The following is a 19271-nucleotide window of genomic DNA, read 5'->3' on the forward strand; positions in this document are numbered from 1 at the left end:
TCAGCTAATCCAGATGGGATCATGGTTACATATGTGACAAGCATATATCGAAAAAACTAGATTACTTGAAGGCGATGATCAAAAGTTGAAAAGTTAGATTCCTTATGCAAGTTGGATTTATTGAAGGATTTATTTCGTGGAATGGAAGTATGAAAATCATTGGAGGAATTCATGGTCAATAAAGATTTATTAATTATGAGAATACTTGCATGAAAAGAAAAGGCATGTGAAAGAGTCTTTTATGGAAAGAAAATAGAATCCTTTTAGGATTTATTTTCCTTAAGAGATAACCAAATTATTTCAGGTCTAGGAGCTAAAATTTAAAAAGGATTCGGCCAACCTCATTCCTATATGAAGCATCGTTGTTGCTATTGAAGCCAATGCTATTTCGTGCAAATACAGAGAATCATTCAAGAAATAAAGCATTCATAGCAAGAAGGTGCTTTCAAGGATTCATGCTGCTCAACTGAAGAACTAGGTCCTAGAGGCGAAGCTGCTGGAGTTCTTAAGTTGTTTAAGGGTGCGTCAATTATTCTTTAATCGTAATCTATATTGCTTATTGAGAAGTATACTCATAGGTAAAGAAAGTAAGATAATTTGTTTTCGCTTTATATACTAGAGTTAGTTTAGAAAGGGTTATCTACAATTAAGTCGATTGTAGGGTTTAAGGTATCAGAGTTTGTCCCTTTGATTATAGAGTTGTAACATAAAATTTAGCTATAATTAGTTTGATTATAGGGTTTAAGGTGCTAGAGTTAGTCCCTTTGGTTATTGAGTTGTAACCTAAAGCTTTAAGACAAATCCTATGAGCGTAGGTCGTGATTTTTACTTCCTTGAATAAGGAAATTTTTCCCGTAAAAATCGTTTGTGTACTTTAATTTTGGCACAACACTTTCGGATTTGTGATAGAATAGTTAAGTCAAAGAATCAGGTTCTTTGGCATGCAAAAATTTACAAGATACAGTTCATCCTCCCTCTTGTGTCTAGGTGCTTCCTAAAATAACAGTTGGTATTATAGCAGGTTCTTTCAAGCAAGTCTAACACCTGAAACGATCCGAGATGATTGCACCTCCAGACGCTCAAGAAAAACAATTAACCATAATGCCACCATTTTTTCAACGGGAAATATTATGGATGGTGGAAGGAAAGAATGCGTGATTTAGTTACCGGCCCTAAAACTAGGGAGTAATATAATAATGAAGATGTCAAGGCTGTTCAGAAGAATGCTAAGGTGTCACGGTCCCAATCTCCCATCGTAGGATATCGTGATGACACCTAGTCTCTAAGACTAGGTAAGACTAACATACATGAAGGAATAACAGAAATAATAATAGAACTTCAAATTTAAACCAATCAGCTATCATAAAAGAACTCCACAATACAGCTGACAATAACTCCCAAAATCTGGTGAGATTGAGTCATAAGATCTACACAAGTATACGGAAACATCCCTAATACACAATTATCTAAATAAAGAGTATGCAATAGAAAATAAGAACAGAGGGTAACTCTGAGGCTTGCAAACGCCGGCAAGTATACCTTAAATTCTCCAATTTGGAAGCTCTACTCACTGGTGCCTAGCCTTGTATGAGGTACCTGGATCTGCACAAAAAAATGTGCAAAATCATAGTATGAGTACACCACAATAGTATCCAGTAAGTATCAAGCCTAACCTCAGTAGAGTAGTGACGAGGTTAGGTCAAGACACCTACTAGGATAAGAAAAAGAAATTGAACAAGTATAATATAGTCTACGAATGTAAATGAAGAAAATGAAGCAATAAGGAAATACAACATGATAGACTACAACTGAATTTAAAGAGATAAATGCAACAAGGAAGGAACACATAATAAGAATATCAAGAAAACAATACAGACAAATACAAGTGAGGTAAATGAGAGATAACAACAAGAATCACAACTGAGGTGCCTCATAATCTCATTCCAGATTCACAATCACAATCATTCCTTATATCATCGCGGGAGTGTTATATTTAGTTTTTGAAAATTATTTTTTCCGAAATAGCTACCCGCGTTTTAGCCCACCTGTGATAACCATGACCCGAAGATACCCCACGATAACCTGGGTGGGCTAACTGAGCAGGCCTGAAAGAATGACCTCTACCATGCTGGAACTGGCCCCTCGAAGGAGCACCACTATAACTGCTAGATCCTCGAGGCCTCTTGGCCTCCCTCTCCTCCCGATCCTGACGGCGAACCGTCTCAATCTTGTGAGCTATATCAACTACCTCCTCGAACGTAGCACCCAACACTCTCTCTATAATCATCAAAATACGAAGATAGTAGTTAAGGCCATCAACAAATCTCCTGATCCTCTCACGATCTGTTGGAACCATTCAGACGGCATGGCGAGCCAACTTGGAAAACCTCGACTCATACTGTGACAAAGTCATATCCCCCTGTCTCAACCACTCAAACTGTCTATGCAGCTCCTCTCTGCGAGACTGCAGCACATACTTCTCCAGGAAGAGAACGGAGAACTCATGCCAAGTAAGAGGCGCTGCTCCAACTGGCCTATGCCTCTCATACGCCTCCCACCAAGTGAAGGCAGCCCCAGAAAACTGAAAGGTAGTAAATGCCACACCACTAGACTCAAGAATCCATGTTGTACGGAGCATCCACTAGCACTTATCCAAGAAACCCTGGGCATCCTCGCCCTCTGCTCCGCTAAATGTCAGAGGCTGGAGTCTACCAAACCTCTCAAGATAACGCTGCTCATCATCTGGCATAACTGGCACAACAAACTCCTGAGCTAGTGCAACCGGCTGGGCTGGAGGTGCCCCCAGCGTATGAAGTCCCTGCACTACCTACTCAGGTGTGCGAGCAGCGGGGGTCTGATTGCCTCCCCCAGCCTGTGAAGTAGTTGCTACTGTAGTGGCTGAAACTGCCTGAGCTAGGCCAATGCAAACTGATAAGATTTGTGCCAAGGCCTCTTGAAGACCCGGAATCACGATGGGCACAGCTAGTGCCTGAACTGGTGCTGCTGGAGCATCCATAGCTGGAGCCTGATCCGGAGCTAGGGCAGCTGGTGGATCTATAGGTGTTGTCCTCGCTGCTCTGCCTCTGCCGCGACCACAACCGCGTCCACAGCCTCTGGTGGTCTCAGCTGGTGGCACTGGTGGTCGTCCACCTCGTCCGGTAGCTCGCGTCCTCACCATCTGTGAGAGAATGAAATAATAGATGTTTAGTACTTGGACCAACAAGTTCGCAGGACAAGAATTTCAAGAATATGAAGTTTTTCCTAAAGGTTCTGCAGCCTCTCGAGGATAAATACAGACGTCTCCGTACCGATCCGCGAGACTCTACTAAACCTGCTCATGACTCATGAGACCTAAGTAACCTAAAATCTAATACCAACTTGTCACGACCCAATTTCCCGAACCCAGTCGTGATGGCGCCTGTCGTGAACACAAGGCCAACCAGACCAAAACAGACCACCTCTTTTAAACAATTAAATACCATAAATAGTTCTAAAACATGATATAATAACCATAATTTGCGGAATTAACGATAACACCAGTAGAAACCATCTCGACACAGCCCAAACTGGGGTGTCACAAGTCATGAGCAACTAATAGTTCCGGATACCAGTCTACTAGATATGAAATCCGTTACAAAAGTTCAAGAACATGAAAATAGTAAGATAAGGGAGGTACGGGGGCTGCAGACGCCAACAACTACCTCGTAGTCTTCGAAAACACTGCCTGGACTGGGACGATCAGCACTCAGGAACGGACTCTGCTATACCTGAATCTGCACACACGGTGCAGGGAGTAATGTGAGTACTCCGACTCAATGAGTAATAATCATAAATAATGGCTGAAAGCAAGAAAACACGTAAAGGCAAAAAACAATTCTATATCAAGCAGTAAAATCACTTGAGGTAGTAAATCCACGAAGAAATCAAATGAAGTTCCTTTAAACCAAGTAAAACAGGTAATTTAGCAGGTGAATAACAAGTAGAAATCCGCCCCTCGGGCACAGTAACAATCACTCAGAACAATATCAGCCCTTCGGGCTCACTCTCGGTACAATATCAGCCCCTCGGGCTCACTCTCAGTACAGTATCAGCCCCTCGGGCTCACTCTCAAATCATGATGGGTACCCGCGCTCACTATGGGGGTGCAGACTCCGGAGGGGCCCCTTACGGCCTAAGCGCAATATCAAGCCATCTCGTGGCAATAAAAAGTATCTTAGGCCCTCGGCCTCATATCACTCAGCATATCCTCACATATGGCCCTCGGCCTCACTCAGTCCGAAAATCATCACAAGCCCCTCGGGCATTAGTAAAACAATAGTTCTCAGCCCAAAACATCATTTAGCAATAACATTTAAGTTCAAATACGAATAAAAGTGGCTGAGTTTGTAAAACAGTAAATATCAACAGTACTGAGTTCAAGTAATAAGTCAAACAGTGAGGAATTAGTGATAAAAATCCCTGGAGGGTTCAAATAGTTAGCACGAAGCCCAAATATGGCAATCAGCCCAAATGATGACGATAACAAATAAGTTTCAGTCAAATACGTGGTAAAATCATCAATCGGGACGGACCAAGTCACAATCCCCAGAAGTAAAAGACCCCACGCTCATCACCCAGCGCGTATCTCACCTCAATACAGCACTACTATGTGCAATCCGGGGTTTCAAACCTTCAGGACATCATTTACAACCATTACTCACCTCGAACCGGCTAATTCTCTAGCTCGCGACGCCTTTGCCCCTCAAATAAGCCTCAACGCGCGTCGAATTTATCCAAAATCAGAACGAATACGTCACAATATACTAATGGAATAAAGCTCAAGCGAAAATAATCGAATTACCACAAAATTCTAGAAATTGGTCAAACCCGACCCCGGGACCACATCTCGGAATTTGGCAAATTTCACAAAACTAGAATCCTTATACTCTCACGAGTCTATCCATACAAAAATTATCCAATTTCGATACCATTTGGTCCTTCAAATCATCATTTTATATTTTTGAAAGATTGTACAATTTTCTTCCCCAAATTCCATCCCGAATCACGAATTACATGATGAATTCATGTACTCTAGCCAAATCTGAGTTAGATTCACTTACCCCGATGAATTTCTTGAAAAACCTTTGAAAAATCGCCAAAATCCGAGCTCTCTAGGTCAAAATATCAAATAAAACCCAAAACCTCGTATTTATAGAGTACCCCACAGATTTTCACCTCCGCGGGCCGCACAAAATCGACCGCGGTCCGCACAAAAACGACCACGGCCGCACAAGCTTTCCTCTGCAGTGACAGGCTTTAGTATGTTGGCCATAACTTTCGCTATAGATGTCCAAATTGGATATATTTATCTTTCTGGAAACTAGACACAAAGGGCTACAACTTTCGTTTTTGAATCATATCAAAATTCCTTGTATATCAAAAGATATGAGCTTCCGAAGTAGGACCAGCTAAATGTTCTTCACCGCGGCCGCACACCATTTTGTGCGGTCCGCACAACACCTACCGCAGCCGCACTTCATTTTGTGCGGTCCGCACAGCACATACCGCGACCGCACTTCTTTTTGTGCGGACCGCGCGGGTGAGTTCGGAGGCCTGCAACCCTTCTGGACCTACTACAACTATGATTTTCGGCCTAAAACATCCCGGAACCTACCCGGAACTTCCGGAATTTCAAACCAATTGTACCAACATATCCCATGACATCGTTCAAACTTGTTCAAAACTTTGGAACGCTCACAACAACATCAAATCATTAATTTAACATAGGATTCAAGCCTAAGAACTCCAAGAACTCTTAAATTATGCTTTCGATCAAAAAGTCTATCAAATCTCGTCCGAATGACCTAAGATTTTGCACACACATCCCAAATGACACAACGAAGCTACTGTCACTCTCGGAATTCCATTCCGACTCCTATATCAAAATCTCTCCTATCAACCGGAACAGCCAAAATATCAACTTTGCCAATTTAAGCCTAAATCTTCTCTACAACTCCAAAACTCATTCCGATCTCGCTCCTAAGTTACAAATCACCTCCCGAAGCTAACCGAACCATCGAAACTCGCTTCCGAACCTTCTAATACATAAGTCAACATCCGGTTGACTTTTCCAACTTAAGCCTTCTTAAAAGAGACTAAGTGTCTCATTTCTTATCAAATCCTCTCCGAACTCAAACTAATCAACCCGATCATATAAAACACGGATAACAAAGCGTAAAAAAGCTAAAATAGGGAAAAACGGAGTGGTAACTCATGAGACGACTGGCCAGGTCGTCACAGGAAATTAAATATATACTTCCTAGTTATTACCTTACATGATCGCGAACAAACAAACGCGATCGCGGAGAACAAACTACTCCAGCTCACAAAATCCTCATAGAGGATCGCGAGAATCCAGTCGCGAATGCGATGACCAGTGATCTCCAGTATGCGAACGCGCTCGAGGCCATGCGAACGCGATGAACAACGCGTGCCTTCCCACAACCTCTCCTTCCTTCTACGTGATCGCGATTACTTAATTGTATTTGCAGAGCACATCATTCCAACCTTCAGTGAACGGGTTCTCGCTTATGCAATCGCAAAGAGAAAATTCTTATCTGCCAATAAGGACCCTACATGATCGCGGGTGAACCTTCGTGAACGTAGTGAAGGAAACCAAAACACAGAAAACCAGCAATCTCAATACAAGAACAAATGGTCTGAACTCAATCTGAAACACACCCGTGATCCCGTACGAACATACCAACAAGTCCTAAAATACGATACAAACTCACTTGAAGTCTCAAATCACATCAAACAATACCAAAACCACGAATCGCACATCGATTCAAGCCTAATAAACTTATGAACATCTAACTTCTAAAACTAATGTCGAAACATACCAAACCAACTCCAAATGACCTTAAATTTTGCACACAAGACGAAAATGACACAACATACCTATTCTAACTTCCAAAATCGAAATCCGGACCTGATATCAATAAAGTCAACTCTCGGTCAAACTTCTCAATCTTCCAAACCTTCAACTTTCCAACTTTCGCCAATTCAAGCCAAAACGACCTACGGGCCTCCAAATTAATATCTCGACATACTCCTTAGTCCAAAATTACCATATAAAGCTATCAGAACCATCAAAACTCCATTCTGGAGTCGTCTACACAAAAGTCAAACTCCGATCAACTCTTTCTACTTAAGCTTCCAACTTTGGGACCAAGTATCCCAATTCTCTCTGAAACTCACCCGAAACCAAACCAACCACCCTGAAAAGTCACATAATCATAATATATCATAGAGAAGGAAATAAATAGGGGAACAAGGCTAAAATACTCAAAGCGACTGACCAAGTCGTTACATCCTTTCCCTCTTAAAACAAATGTTCGTCCTCGAACGAGTATAGATACATGCCTGAAGTGGTGAAAAGATGAGGATAACGGCTACGCGTATCATGCTCGGTCTCCCAAGTTGCCTCCACTATTGTTGACCCCTCCACTGAACCTTCAGTGAAGAAATGTTCTTTTACCTCAACTTTCAGACATGCCTGTCCAAGATGGCCACTGGCTCCTCAATATAAGACAAATCCTTGTCCAATTGGACTGAGCTGAAATCTAAAACATGGGACAGATCGCCATGATACTTTTGGAGATTGGAAACATGGAACATCGGATGAACTACAGACGAACTAGGTGGCAATGAAAGTTTGTAGACCACCTCTCCCACTCTCTCAAGGATCTCAAAAGGGACGATATACCTAGGGCTTAAATTGCCCTTCTTCCTGAACGTCATCACACCTTTCATGGGTAAAACTCGGAGAAAAACTCGCTCTCCAACCATAAATGCAATATCACGAACCTTTCGATCCGCATAACTCTTCTATCTAGATTGAGATCTATGAAGCACATCCTGGATCAACTTGACTTCTCCATGGCATCTCGAACCAAATTTGTGCCTAATAGCTTAGCCTCTCCCGGCTCAAACCAACATACTGGAGGACAACACCGTCTCCCATATAGGGCTTCACATGGAGCCATCTGAATACTTGATTGGTAGTTATTGTAGTCAAATTCCTCAAGCGGCAAGAACTAATCCCAAGAACCCCTAAGATCCATAACACAAGCATGAAGCATATCCTCCAATATCTGAATGGTGCGCTCGAACTGTCTGTCCGTCTGGGGGAGGAATGTTGTACTCAACTCAACCCGTGTGCCTAATTCACATTATACAGCTCTCCAGAAGTGTAATGAATACAGCGTTCCCCAGTCAAAGATGATGGATACCGGAATGCCATGAAGTCAAACATTCTCGCGGATATAGATCTAAGCCAACTACTCAGATGAATAGGTAGTCCACCAGAATGAAATGAGCTGACTTGGTCAACCTATCCATAATCACCCATACGACGTCAAATTTCTTTTGAGTCCGTAGGAGCCCCACAACAAAGTCCATGGTAACATACTCCCATTTCCCCTCGGGAATCTCAAGTCTCTAAAACAAACCTTCTGGTCTCTGGTGGTCATACTTCACCTGCTGACAATTTAGGTACCGAGCTACAAACTCCACTATGTCTTTCTTCATTCTCCTCCACCAATAGTGCTGCCTCAAATCTTAATACATCTAACATAACCGGCCCTACATCCGTAACGCACCGTCATCTCCAATAGAAACCTCCTTGATATTGTCATGTTGTACCGTGTCCTTCAGGACAAGAAAATAAGAGTCGTCATACTAACGCTCTCTGATGCGATCATATAAAGAAAATCGAGAAACCATGCAAGCAAGAACTTTATTACACCTTATATTTTCGTACGTGATAGTATTCATAAGTCAATTGATGTAAGCTCATAAATGAGATTGTCTTTGAAAGTACATAAAGTAAGTTAACCATGTTACCTTGAAGGTTACAAATCTATAAGATCATGCAAACAAGTACCAAGAGGGTTGAAAGACTTAGAAGCTAAACGAATCGAAGAAAATAAATTTCATCGAAAGTTGACAAGTTAGGAACGTTATAACATTTACTTTTGGGGTGATACTAGGGTGCTCAATATGATAAGGAGGCTATGTTATGAGCTATTTTAGTCGTATGATAGTCGTGTATTACATTTTGAAGTCAAGCGAGTTGTGAAACAAAAGTTGGCAAAGGTCATCACAAGTTACATTCTTAAATGTGTTGAATATTAGGTCAAATATAGCAGAGCTTTTCTCCTAATATACTTGGAATTACAGGATGATCCATATATCAAATTGAATATCTACGAGTCTAGTTTCTAACTCAATAACCGTTCGCTGATACGATATCGAAATAAAGAGATATTTGTATTTTCGCGAGACTACGCAAGCATCTCCCAATGGGACCCACTTAGGCGGTGGTCAACCTAAAAAGGATATCCCGGTGCACTAAGCTCCTGCTATGCGTGAGGTTCGAGGAAGGGTCGGGCCATAAGGGTCTATTGTATGCAGCCTTACCTTGCATTTCTGCAAGAGGTTGTTTCCATGGCTTGAACCCATGACCTCCTAGTCGACCTACTTCACTTTAAAAACGATTTGGACGACCATTATTTCTCATTTTTCGACCCAACCTCATCCCTACACTCCCTCTAACCCTCCTAAGTAGATACCGCAAGGGTTTGAGGCGATTCCAAAGTGATTACACCATATTTCAACACCAAAAGTTAGTTCTAATAAAGAACAACACCTCTATGAGGTTGTGTTGTTATTGAGGATAATTATGGGCTGTGTTTGGCTGAAATGTCAAGTTGTTGCTACTGGATAAGGTGGGTGTAACAACCTATTAATTGTGCTTAATCTTGCTTGTATGCTGGTTAAGTTGTTAGGATGATAAACTACAAGATAATACTTGGATTAGCTTGAGATGTTGTTGTTCTTGATGGATTGATTTGAAAGTTGCTCTTATGGACTTTAAGTGGCTAGAAATTATGAAAACTAAGTTGGATATGATATTTTTAGTATGATTATGTTGGTTTTCATGTCAATATATTGATAAAATTGGTAACTAGAAAAGAAATGGCTATAAAGTACTTGGAAGTTATCCATAGTGATATTATCTTGTGTTAGGTTATTTTGGGTAGAAATTAAGTACAAGGTTGGAAATCCTTTAAAAGGTATTGGTTATTATACTGGATATATTACTAAGTTCAAGAATATTTTGTACCTTATTGTTGATGTTGTTCTTATTGTATCTCCCTAGTTGTTATTGTTGGTATATGGTATTGGAGCAGGCCATTGTTACGGGGTAGATGTTGCCCAAATTAACATAAACGAGCTACTAGTTTAAGTTGCGTACTTAGCCTTTACTCAACACTGATTTTGAATCTCCTTATACTATGTTAGATTGAGTTGAGTTGTTTGAAGAATCGCTTGGAAGGTATTATGGACTCAACGGAGTTAAGGTATGTTAAGGCTATCCCTTCTTTCCTTTTGGCATGATTCATATGATACAACAAAACGAGCAAACACGTAACTTTCACTAATGACTCTTTTCTTAGAAGTACTAGGGTTGCCTATGTTCTTGATTACGCTTATATCCTATTATCATATCGTCTATTTATGGGTCTCATAAAATACGTAAGTTGATAAAGTTTATTTGTGATATTAACCGAAGGCATATTGATCTTATGACATTTCGAGAGATCTTATTAATTTGCTTCATTATGCATTGCATTCATTTATACATGTACATTGACCCATGACCATATGGTGTTATATACGCATATATTATATGTATATGGGGTATGGGAAAAGGTTACGACATTATATACGCACCACCACCTGATCAGCTCATATACTTTGATGATTTCGCCTACAAAGGCCAAGATGATATAATGGGATACCCTTAGAGGCTTGATGATGTTGTGTACGCATATACCTATGCATGGTATGACATTTATACACATATGCATGACATTAAATGCTTCATGATTCACAGAGCTGTTCAGATTTATAGGTTGAGTCATTTACTCTATGTTTCTTTCATGTCTTTTATATATTGATTTTCATGCCTTACATACTCACTACGTTATCCGTACTGATGTCCCTTTTTCCTGGGAATGCTTCGTTTCATGCTCGCAGGTCCCAATAGACATGATGACAGTCTTCCTAGTAGTCTATCAGCTCAGCGAAAGGTGTTGGTGCACTCTACTTGCTCCGGAGTTGACTATTTGGTCAGTATGCTTTGGACATGTAATAATTGGTATGGCGGGACTCTCTCCCGACCTTTATGATGTTTATGTACTCTTAAAGGCTTGTAGACAGATGTCATATATATGGATACTTGTATGGCCTTGTCGGCCTATGGTTTGGGTGTACAAATGATCATGTCAGTCTTATATGCCCGTATGTCACATGTATAAGTTTGTATATCATGTTTGATCATCCTATGTCAAGTATTCCCTTATGTTTTATTTTGGTTATCTCATGATAGACCTTCTGGCCCACTTACCCATGATGGTATGATAACAAAGATATGTTACATTAGTACTCGGTTAAGTAAGGCACCCGGGTGCCCGTCATAGCCCTGGAGTTTGGGTTCTAACAAACTTGATATCCGAGCAGTTCTGTCCTAGAGAGTCTACAAGTCGTGTCTAGTAGATTTTTGTTTATGGGTGTGTTTTGCATCACACTTATAAGTAGGAGGCTAATGGGCATTTAGGACTGTCACCCTTTCTTCTTACTCTAGATCATGTGATAAAGCTGAGTTGTAAGGATTCAAACTCCTAAATTCTATTTTATTTGTAATACAATGATACCTACATCTAGAAAGACATTTGGTAAGAGATTGAATGTAGTTGTGGAAGAGTTGAGTCAGAGGAAATCAATTTTGTGTCATGCTTATGATGAGTAAATGTGAGGTCTTCAGCAGATCATGTGTTTACTAAGACATATAAGCTTCTTGATAAGGAACCCTAAGACATGAATATCTATTCACCCATATGGTTTAAAAAGAAACAAGAGAATCAGAATGTAGATACAAGTTTCAACAAGTAAAAGAAGCAAGGTGAATAAGGGTACGAGGTACCTAGTTAGTGAAGATTATCAGTTTTTTACAATTCAGGCAAAGAAATATAAGTATTCTGAGTTACCTTCAACAGTAACAGAGGTATGTACAATTGGTCACACCCATCCCAATTATGTCCTATGGGAGGTAACAGATATAGTTTAATATAAGAATGAGATATCAAGATCCAGCTGGGATTAGAGTAACCCAAAATGGTGGATGGATTGTTATCATTAGCTAACATTTTCGAAGAACAGTGCAAACGTGGTAATAGATCTCCTTGTGAGACACTCAGATGATGCACTCTAGAATAGACAGTTAGATATGAATACTAGAATATTTAGAGATTTCAGAAGATAGGGAGTGGGATCCTAGAAGGGATAAATATTTACCTTAGTATGCTCTTGTCCCTAGTCAAGAGAGATTGTTAGGCGACCCGAAGAGCCAAGAGATGGAGCAAGGGAAGCTAAAAGCGAAAGAATATTTTATTGAAGTTTTCAGAATAAGGTGATAGACAGAAATATTAGCAGGAGAATAAGAAGAGAGTAAATGAAGCATTATGAGTAAGATGTGATAAATGAGTGACACTACTGGAAATTTGCTCTACTGCAACGGAAGTTTAGCAACAGTTACGGAACCGTTGCAATAGACAGGTTGTCGCCATGGTTATAACTAACTGTCCCCATATCCTGACGAATCTATTGGTAAAATTAAGTCATTGCAATAGTGAGCAAACCGTCGTCATAGAATCAGAGGCGGAGCTAGGATTTGGAGTGTGTGGGTTCTAAAATTTAGAATAAGATTATAACCAAAAATTGATATACAATATCAAACTGACTAAAGAATAAGTATCGATATTTAATATATAGTTAAAAAGTAACTAAAGGCAAACACAATATATGAATATAAACATTATCATTTCAATTGCACTCGACGAGTTGTCATGTTTTGAAAACGATCAATGATCGCATCATTAGATACACTTTCAAATACTTCATCCTCTATAAAACAAACTAAACAATCATTCAAAAAGTCATCACCAATCCTGCTTCGCAAATCAATTTTAATAAACTTCATTGAAGAAAAAGCCCTTTCAACCGTTGCAGTAGCCACAAGTAATATCAAACTCAGCTTCACAAGCAAATAAACAAGTCCCCATGTCTTGTAAATATTTGTTTTAACCAATGTCTTTGACAGATCACCCAGCCCTTTCAAGTTAGAGAATGCATTGTCCATTTATCGTACATAGTCAATATAGTTGTCAAGCTCATAACTAAGATCTTCAAGCTTAGAAGCAGGGAACTCATTTGGATAATATGTAGCAAGTTTCATAATCTTGTTTTTATCATAATTCGCAAAAGAATCATCGGGACTCAAACTAGCCATACCAAGAAGCAGAGAAGTATTCACTTCACTAAAACGACTATTAAGCTCCGAAAGTTGCAAATCAATAGTAGCACAAAAAACCTCTACGTACAAATGATGGGAATATGTAACAGTTGAGCTTTTACGCTTCGACTTTCCAAGTGCATACTTCTTATCCATTTTTGGGATCACAATACCATTCTTATCACAAAACGAAGAGACATCTTCTATCAAAGAATTCCATTTAGATTCTCTCATTGTTTGCAATTGCCTCTTTGTAAAATCAACAAGTTTCATTGTACTAACAATATCTTGATCTTTTTTTTGTAGGGCCATATTCAAATCATATGTAATTGCCAATAGTTTTAATATCAAATGTAATATACAAACGAACTTATAAGATCTTATATCTTCCACTAGACTTTTGGCTAATGCTTTCTCCTGATAATTTGAACTCTCATTTGAAAGAACTCCAAGTATATGAACAATCGATGAGAATAAAGAAATAAAGTTACGCAATGTCTTAAAGTGAGATCCCCAACGAGTATCACCTGGTCTTTGAAGCCCAAGTTCTTGGTTTAATCCATTTCCTGTATGAACTTCACCAAGCACTAATAACTCATCTAATTTTTTAGCTTGATCATCTATAAGCATCTCCCTACGCTTATAAGAACCTCCAACAACATTCAAAATATTAGCAAGAATGTCAAAAAAATTATTTACATCATGGTGTTTCTTTGCAACAACTACAAAAGTCAATTGCAACTGATGAGCAAAGCAATGTATGCTATGTGCCGAAGGATTATCTTTCAAAATCAAAGTTTTAAGACCATTGATGTTTCCTTGCATGTTACTAGATCCATCATACCCTTGTCACCTTATTAAAGATGAACTCAATGAATGTTGTAAAAGCAAAGAATATATTTCATTTTGTAATGCATGTGCACTTGTATCTTTAACATGAACAAGGCCAAGGAATCGCTCAATAAGTTCACCCTCTTTATTGACATAGCGCAGAACAAGAGCCATTTGTTCCTTATGAGAGACATCCTTAGACTCATCAACTAATATCCCAAAAAAATCCCCATTCAAGTCTTCAATAATTGCTTTCACCATTTCTTTTGCACAAGAATTCACAATATCTTTCTGAATATCAGGAGAAGTCATGGTATTATTTTTGGAGCTTTTTCTAATACCACATTTTTCACATCTTCCTTCCTATTTGCATACCATTTTAAGAGATATAAAAAATGGCCTCTCCTAGTAGAAGTTACACTCTCATCATGGCCCCGAAAAGGAATTCCTTCTTTCAAAAGATACCTTATCACATCAATTGAAGAATTCAAACGAACTCGATGATCACTTTTAATTTTCTCAGATTGTTTGTCCAAAGAAGTTAGAATGGATTGTTCTTGGTTCATTAAATCTAGCATCATATTAAAACATCGATTATGAACACTACCCACGTTACCCACATGTGAATTAAATCTTTCTAAAGCTTTATTCCAACCTCTAAAACCATCCGTTGTGAAAGCATCACCTACTTTTTTTCCATATCCTCCAACCTCATTTTTAAACAAGTAACAACATAAACAAAATGCTGCATCTTGTTTAATGCTATATTCTAACCATTGAGAACATGAAGTTTTAAACCATTGAGGATTAAAGTGACGCATTATTCCCCTAAAATCTCTTTTTGGAAAGACAAAACCACGGGGTTGACAAGCTCCATTTTGTATATAATTTCTCCTTATACGGTCACGTAAATTAGGAGGATATTCTGAAATTGGTTTTCATTTAGCAGAATCGGGCTCATAATAGCACACTTTATCCGATGCTTGGGAAGGATTAATATTGTTATTAATAACTGGACATGGAGAACTTGTCAAAGGAGAGCTAGAAGAAGTTGCAGAAGCTTGAGCTTGGTAAAAACTCGTGATCATATCGACTTTTGCTAGAAAAACCTAAAAATCACAAAATAGAAATTTACTTGAAGTAAAAGAGTAAATCATCATGTACTTTATTTCAATTACAAAAGTATGAGACGACATCTAACTTGTGTCAAGTTGCATCAATCAACACCAAATTTTCAGATTCAAGCAAACATCTTCATTGTTTGTTTCAATAATTAAAACTGTGCTTAGTTGTCTACTTGTCTTATTGATTTGATTATTAGTTATGACAATTTATTCACAAATTAATAGAGGAAAAAGCAAAATTTAGGACCCTAAGATTCTTTCTTTACTGGTCCCAAAATAAAACTAATGAAACTCAGAACTTTTGTCAAGATCGGTAGGGTTGGTGAGAAGCAAACTTTACCTCATGAGATAAAAGATCGGTAGGGTTGGGAGAAAAAGTTTGTCTTTAAAAAATTAAAAGCCAGAAAGCCTCTGTTAAACAAAGAAAGAAGCAAAGACTTCTGTTAAATAAAGAAAGAAAACGAAATAATGTAGGAGTATTAAAGAAAGAAGCACATTGCTTCTGTTAAACAAAAGAAACTTTAAGTACTTAAGTTAGAAAACGATGTCGTAGTGAAAAAATGTATTAAAAAAACGAAACAAAAAAAACACTGCTTTAGTGGGGAATCGAACCCATATCTTTTTCCAAAAAATCACAGCCCTTACCATTGAACCCAAACCTCTTTTGTTACTGGGTTCAACATGATATATTTATATAGATGTGGTAAATATTTCAATACAAATACAGGGTTTCGAAAAAAGTCACTGGGTTCGCCCGAACCCGCACCCACTACTGTACCTCTGCCCCTGCATAGAATGCTCTATAGGGACGATATGTTAAACTGTCGTGGTAGAGTTGTCTATTGTGACGGTTCCTTGAAAAAAAGGCCATGGGAACGGTTGTGGCTAGGGGTGGGCATCGGTCGGTTCAGTTCGGTTTTGAACATTATCGGTTTTGCCATCGGTTATCGGTTTACAAATATCATAACCCGATAACCAAACCGATAAGATATTGGTTATCGGTTATTGGTTAATCGGTTATATATCGTTATCGGTTCGGTTATCGGTTTACCCGATAAGATAAAACAACTAAAATTTTTTGCAATATATAAAACAAAGAAATCAAACTGCCAGAACGTGTAAACTGCCAACTTTTGTTGTTTCTTAACAAAAGCACGCTCCCACTTTTAGCAGAGAAATTTATTTCCTTTCCGTTGGGGGTAGGCTTTAGAAGAGAAATCTCAATAGTACTGAGTTAGTGGTAGATTACTCTTGGGTCTCTTTGTTCTCTCTAATTATTTTTTTTGTTAAGAGTTCAAATTATATTGATAGTCCATGCATATTTATTTGGATTCATGTCAACAATTTTGATTCTAAGGTTTCCTTGCTATTTCTTTTGAAAGAAACAGATGGGTTTTTCCTTGGAGGGAGGGGGGATGAAGGTTTCTTCGTTTGGCAATCCAACGTGTAAACACACTGTAAATTCTTTTTGGATTACTTCTACTTCACCGTGAAATTAACATAAAATTCTTTTTTTTTCTTGTAAAGATTGGATCTTTCCCAAAATCAGAAACACCCTAGGTCTTATTCTTTTGTGTGTTTTTACTTTAATGTTAGATGATTGAGTTTCTATTAGGGGAATTTTTAGGTACTTCTTTAGAGAGTTGTGATATTAAGAATGGATTTTTGGGTTTTCTCAAAGTCTTTTAATTATTGTAGAAATTGAATTAGTAGAGCTCAAAGAATATAAGAGAAATGAAAAAAACAGTAGGGAATAAATGAGTCAGAAAAAGAGAAATTAGGTGAAATCTTAGCAAGTTCATGCACCTAAATTCAGTCCCAACGTGTGAATACGCCCATAGCATCCTACAATCTAACATCTCCAGCACATGTCATGCTCCTGATTTCTCACATTAGTTATGCCTTCTAAATCTTTTAAATTATATCATTCATATAGTAAATCATCAAACGTTGTAAATCAAATAAGTAAACTGTTTTGAGTATTTATGTAACCTAATTTATTGGTGCATATTATATTCAGGTAATTTTTTACCATGACAAAGCTTTCAACATATAGTAAAAGTGGACGAGAAGTTGGGAGGTTCCTCTCCATGAGAGTGAAAAAGTGAGAAAAATCACTATGTGATTAGACTTGTGGGGAACTGATATAATCGTGTGACTACCTGCATGGCTCGTCAAAAGCTCATCACCAATGGTAATTCTAAAGTTCATAAACTTTGAGCTAAAATTGGTTGAATACTTAGTCTTGTTGGGGATTGTAAAGTTCGAGAATACCAATCAGTCCTACCAGAATGAACTAATAATAATAGAATATAGATATGGTAGTATATGTTTTCTGCATATATTCTGCAAAGTTGAAATATGAGAACTTTTTGTGGATGCACAATGCACGCTTTTTTATCTTGTTCCTGTTTTCCTCTCAAACTCATTCTTCTCATATGGATGGAATACTTCAAAACAAAGTAATTCATGGTAGAACATATAATTGCAATTGAATTTGTACATTATTTGTTATACACATGACATAATGCGAAAGAAGCTGGTATATTATCAATTTTACTAACTCTCACTAATAATAGACTAGGCTCAGTGTATTACTCAGTGCTAATAACTGTTGAATGAAAATCCCCAAATTGCTAAGTGTATTACTTAGTGTGTGTGTTTGCATTTGTTTGAAGCCTCTTGTTAATGTTCCTGGCTCTGGCACTACTATATGTATGCTTTCAAAGCTACCAGAGGAAACTGAAACATAAAGAGAAAATGCAAATATTTCAGGATCACTAATAGTTGTTTCAGTAATGTGTTACCTTTGATCATCTGAACTGTGATTCTGCTGCATCCCAAAATCATCTTCAAGCTGACCTAGACTAACTAGCAATGGCGAAAGCTTCTCTTTCTGGATCCACCATATAGTGCCCATTCTTGATCCTCTGATCTCTTTCTTGTATCTCTCCTGAAAGTAGCAATAATGCAGGTTCCAATAACTAGGAAACAGGTGCAAATTACCAATACTGCAACAGCTCTTTGGGTTATATTCTTCATTGGTCTTCTACATTCCGAACTACTTTCGTGTGGTTTCCAGTAGGTGTAAGAAAATGCATGAAAGTCACAACACTTGATATATATAACGGAATAAGAGAATGAGCCTACATATATTTGGAAAGCAAAACTAGATGTTGGTTTGGACTCAGCATCCAATTGAACAAAGTTTTTGCAATAAGCATATGGAATAGAGTAGAGGCAGATCTAGGTCCCATTAGAGTTTAGCAGTATCTACCCATTAGTACACATAAAATTTCTTGTTCTTAGCACACATGTATTCTGTTGACTAATCCTTTTATCTTGCCTAAACATGTTGTGTTTGTTTATATACCATTTAGTTATTATTAGAGTTGTTGGTTGCTATTTGGTTGACTCTTTTATTTGCAAAAATGTCCAAAACTAATATCGAGAATCGAAATAAGTTGAGGTATGCACACACTATTAGCAAAACTAGTTTTACCGAGAATCAAAAAGTTCAATGCACAAAAGGATGCTACAGAACAAGAAATACGATGAATGTCATTGCACGACTTCAACGTCTGAACCCACATTTGCGACTGATCCTAACATGCTAATATTCAATGCTCGTGCACCTGGAGAAGCTTCCTCTGCACAACATGTTGCTATTCAACTAATCAATTATCCATCGGTTGGCAGTACAATCAAGGTCAGTTCGTACTAAATGCTACACCTCTTCTCTTTATTATTCTTCTTCTTCCCTTTTTTTACTTTGCCAACAGCACTTTGTCACTGCATAAGTTTGTGGTTGTATTGCTGATGCCTTGCCGGTTATTTCTGGTTGCCTTGCTTATGTCTTGCCGACACTTTGTTATTTTATGGGAGTTTTGGTTGTGTTTTGGAGCGTTGTTTCGGGG

The 19271-nt window shown here is 38.4% G+C and overlaps 2 protein-coding genes across 2 annotated transcripts; both read right to left on the bottom strand.

The window, feature by feature from the left end:
• Positions 1-12925: 12925 nt before the first annotated feature.
• On the bottom strand, positions 12926-13246 carry LOC138877325 (uncharacterized). The gene has a single exon (XM_070156926.1). It carries the CDS (start codon positions 13244-13246, stop codon positions 12926-12928), a length of 321 nt encoding a protein of 106 aa, XP_070013027.1.
• Positions 13247-14224, bottom strand: LOC104240016 (uncharacterized). Its single transcript, XM_009794794.2, has one exon. The coding sequence runs from the start codon at positions 14222-14224 to the stop codon at positions 13247-13249; it is 978 nt and encodes a 325-aa protein (XP_009793096.2).
• Between the last annotated feature and the right edge of the window lie 5047 nt (positions 14225-19271).

This window comes from Nicotiana sylvestris, chromosome 9 (genome assembly GCF_000393655.2).
Source record: "Nicotiana sylvestris chromosome 9, ASM39365v2, whole genome shotgun sequence".
NCBI classification, from domain to species: domain Eukaryota; kingdom Viridiplantae; phylum Streptophyta; class Magnoliopsida; order Solanales; family Solanaceae; genus Nicotiana; species Nicotiana sylvestris.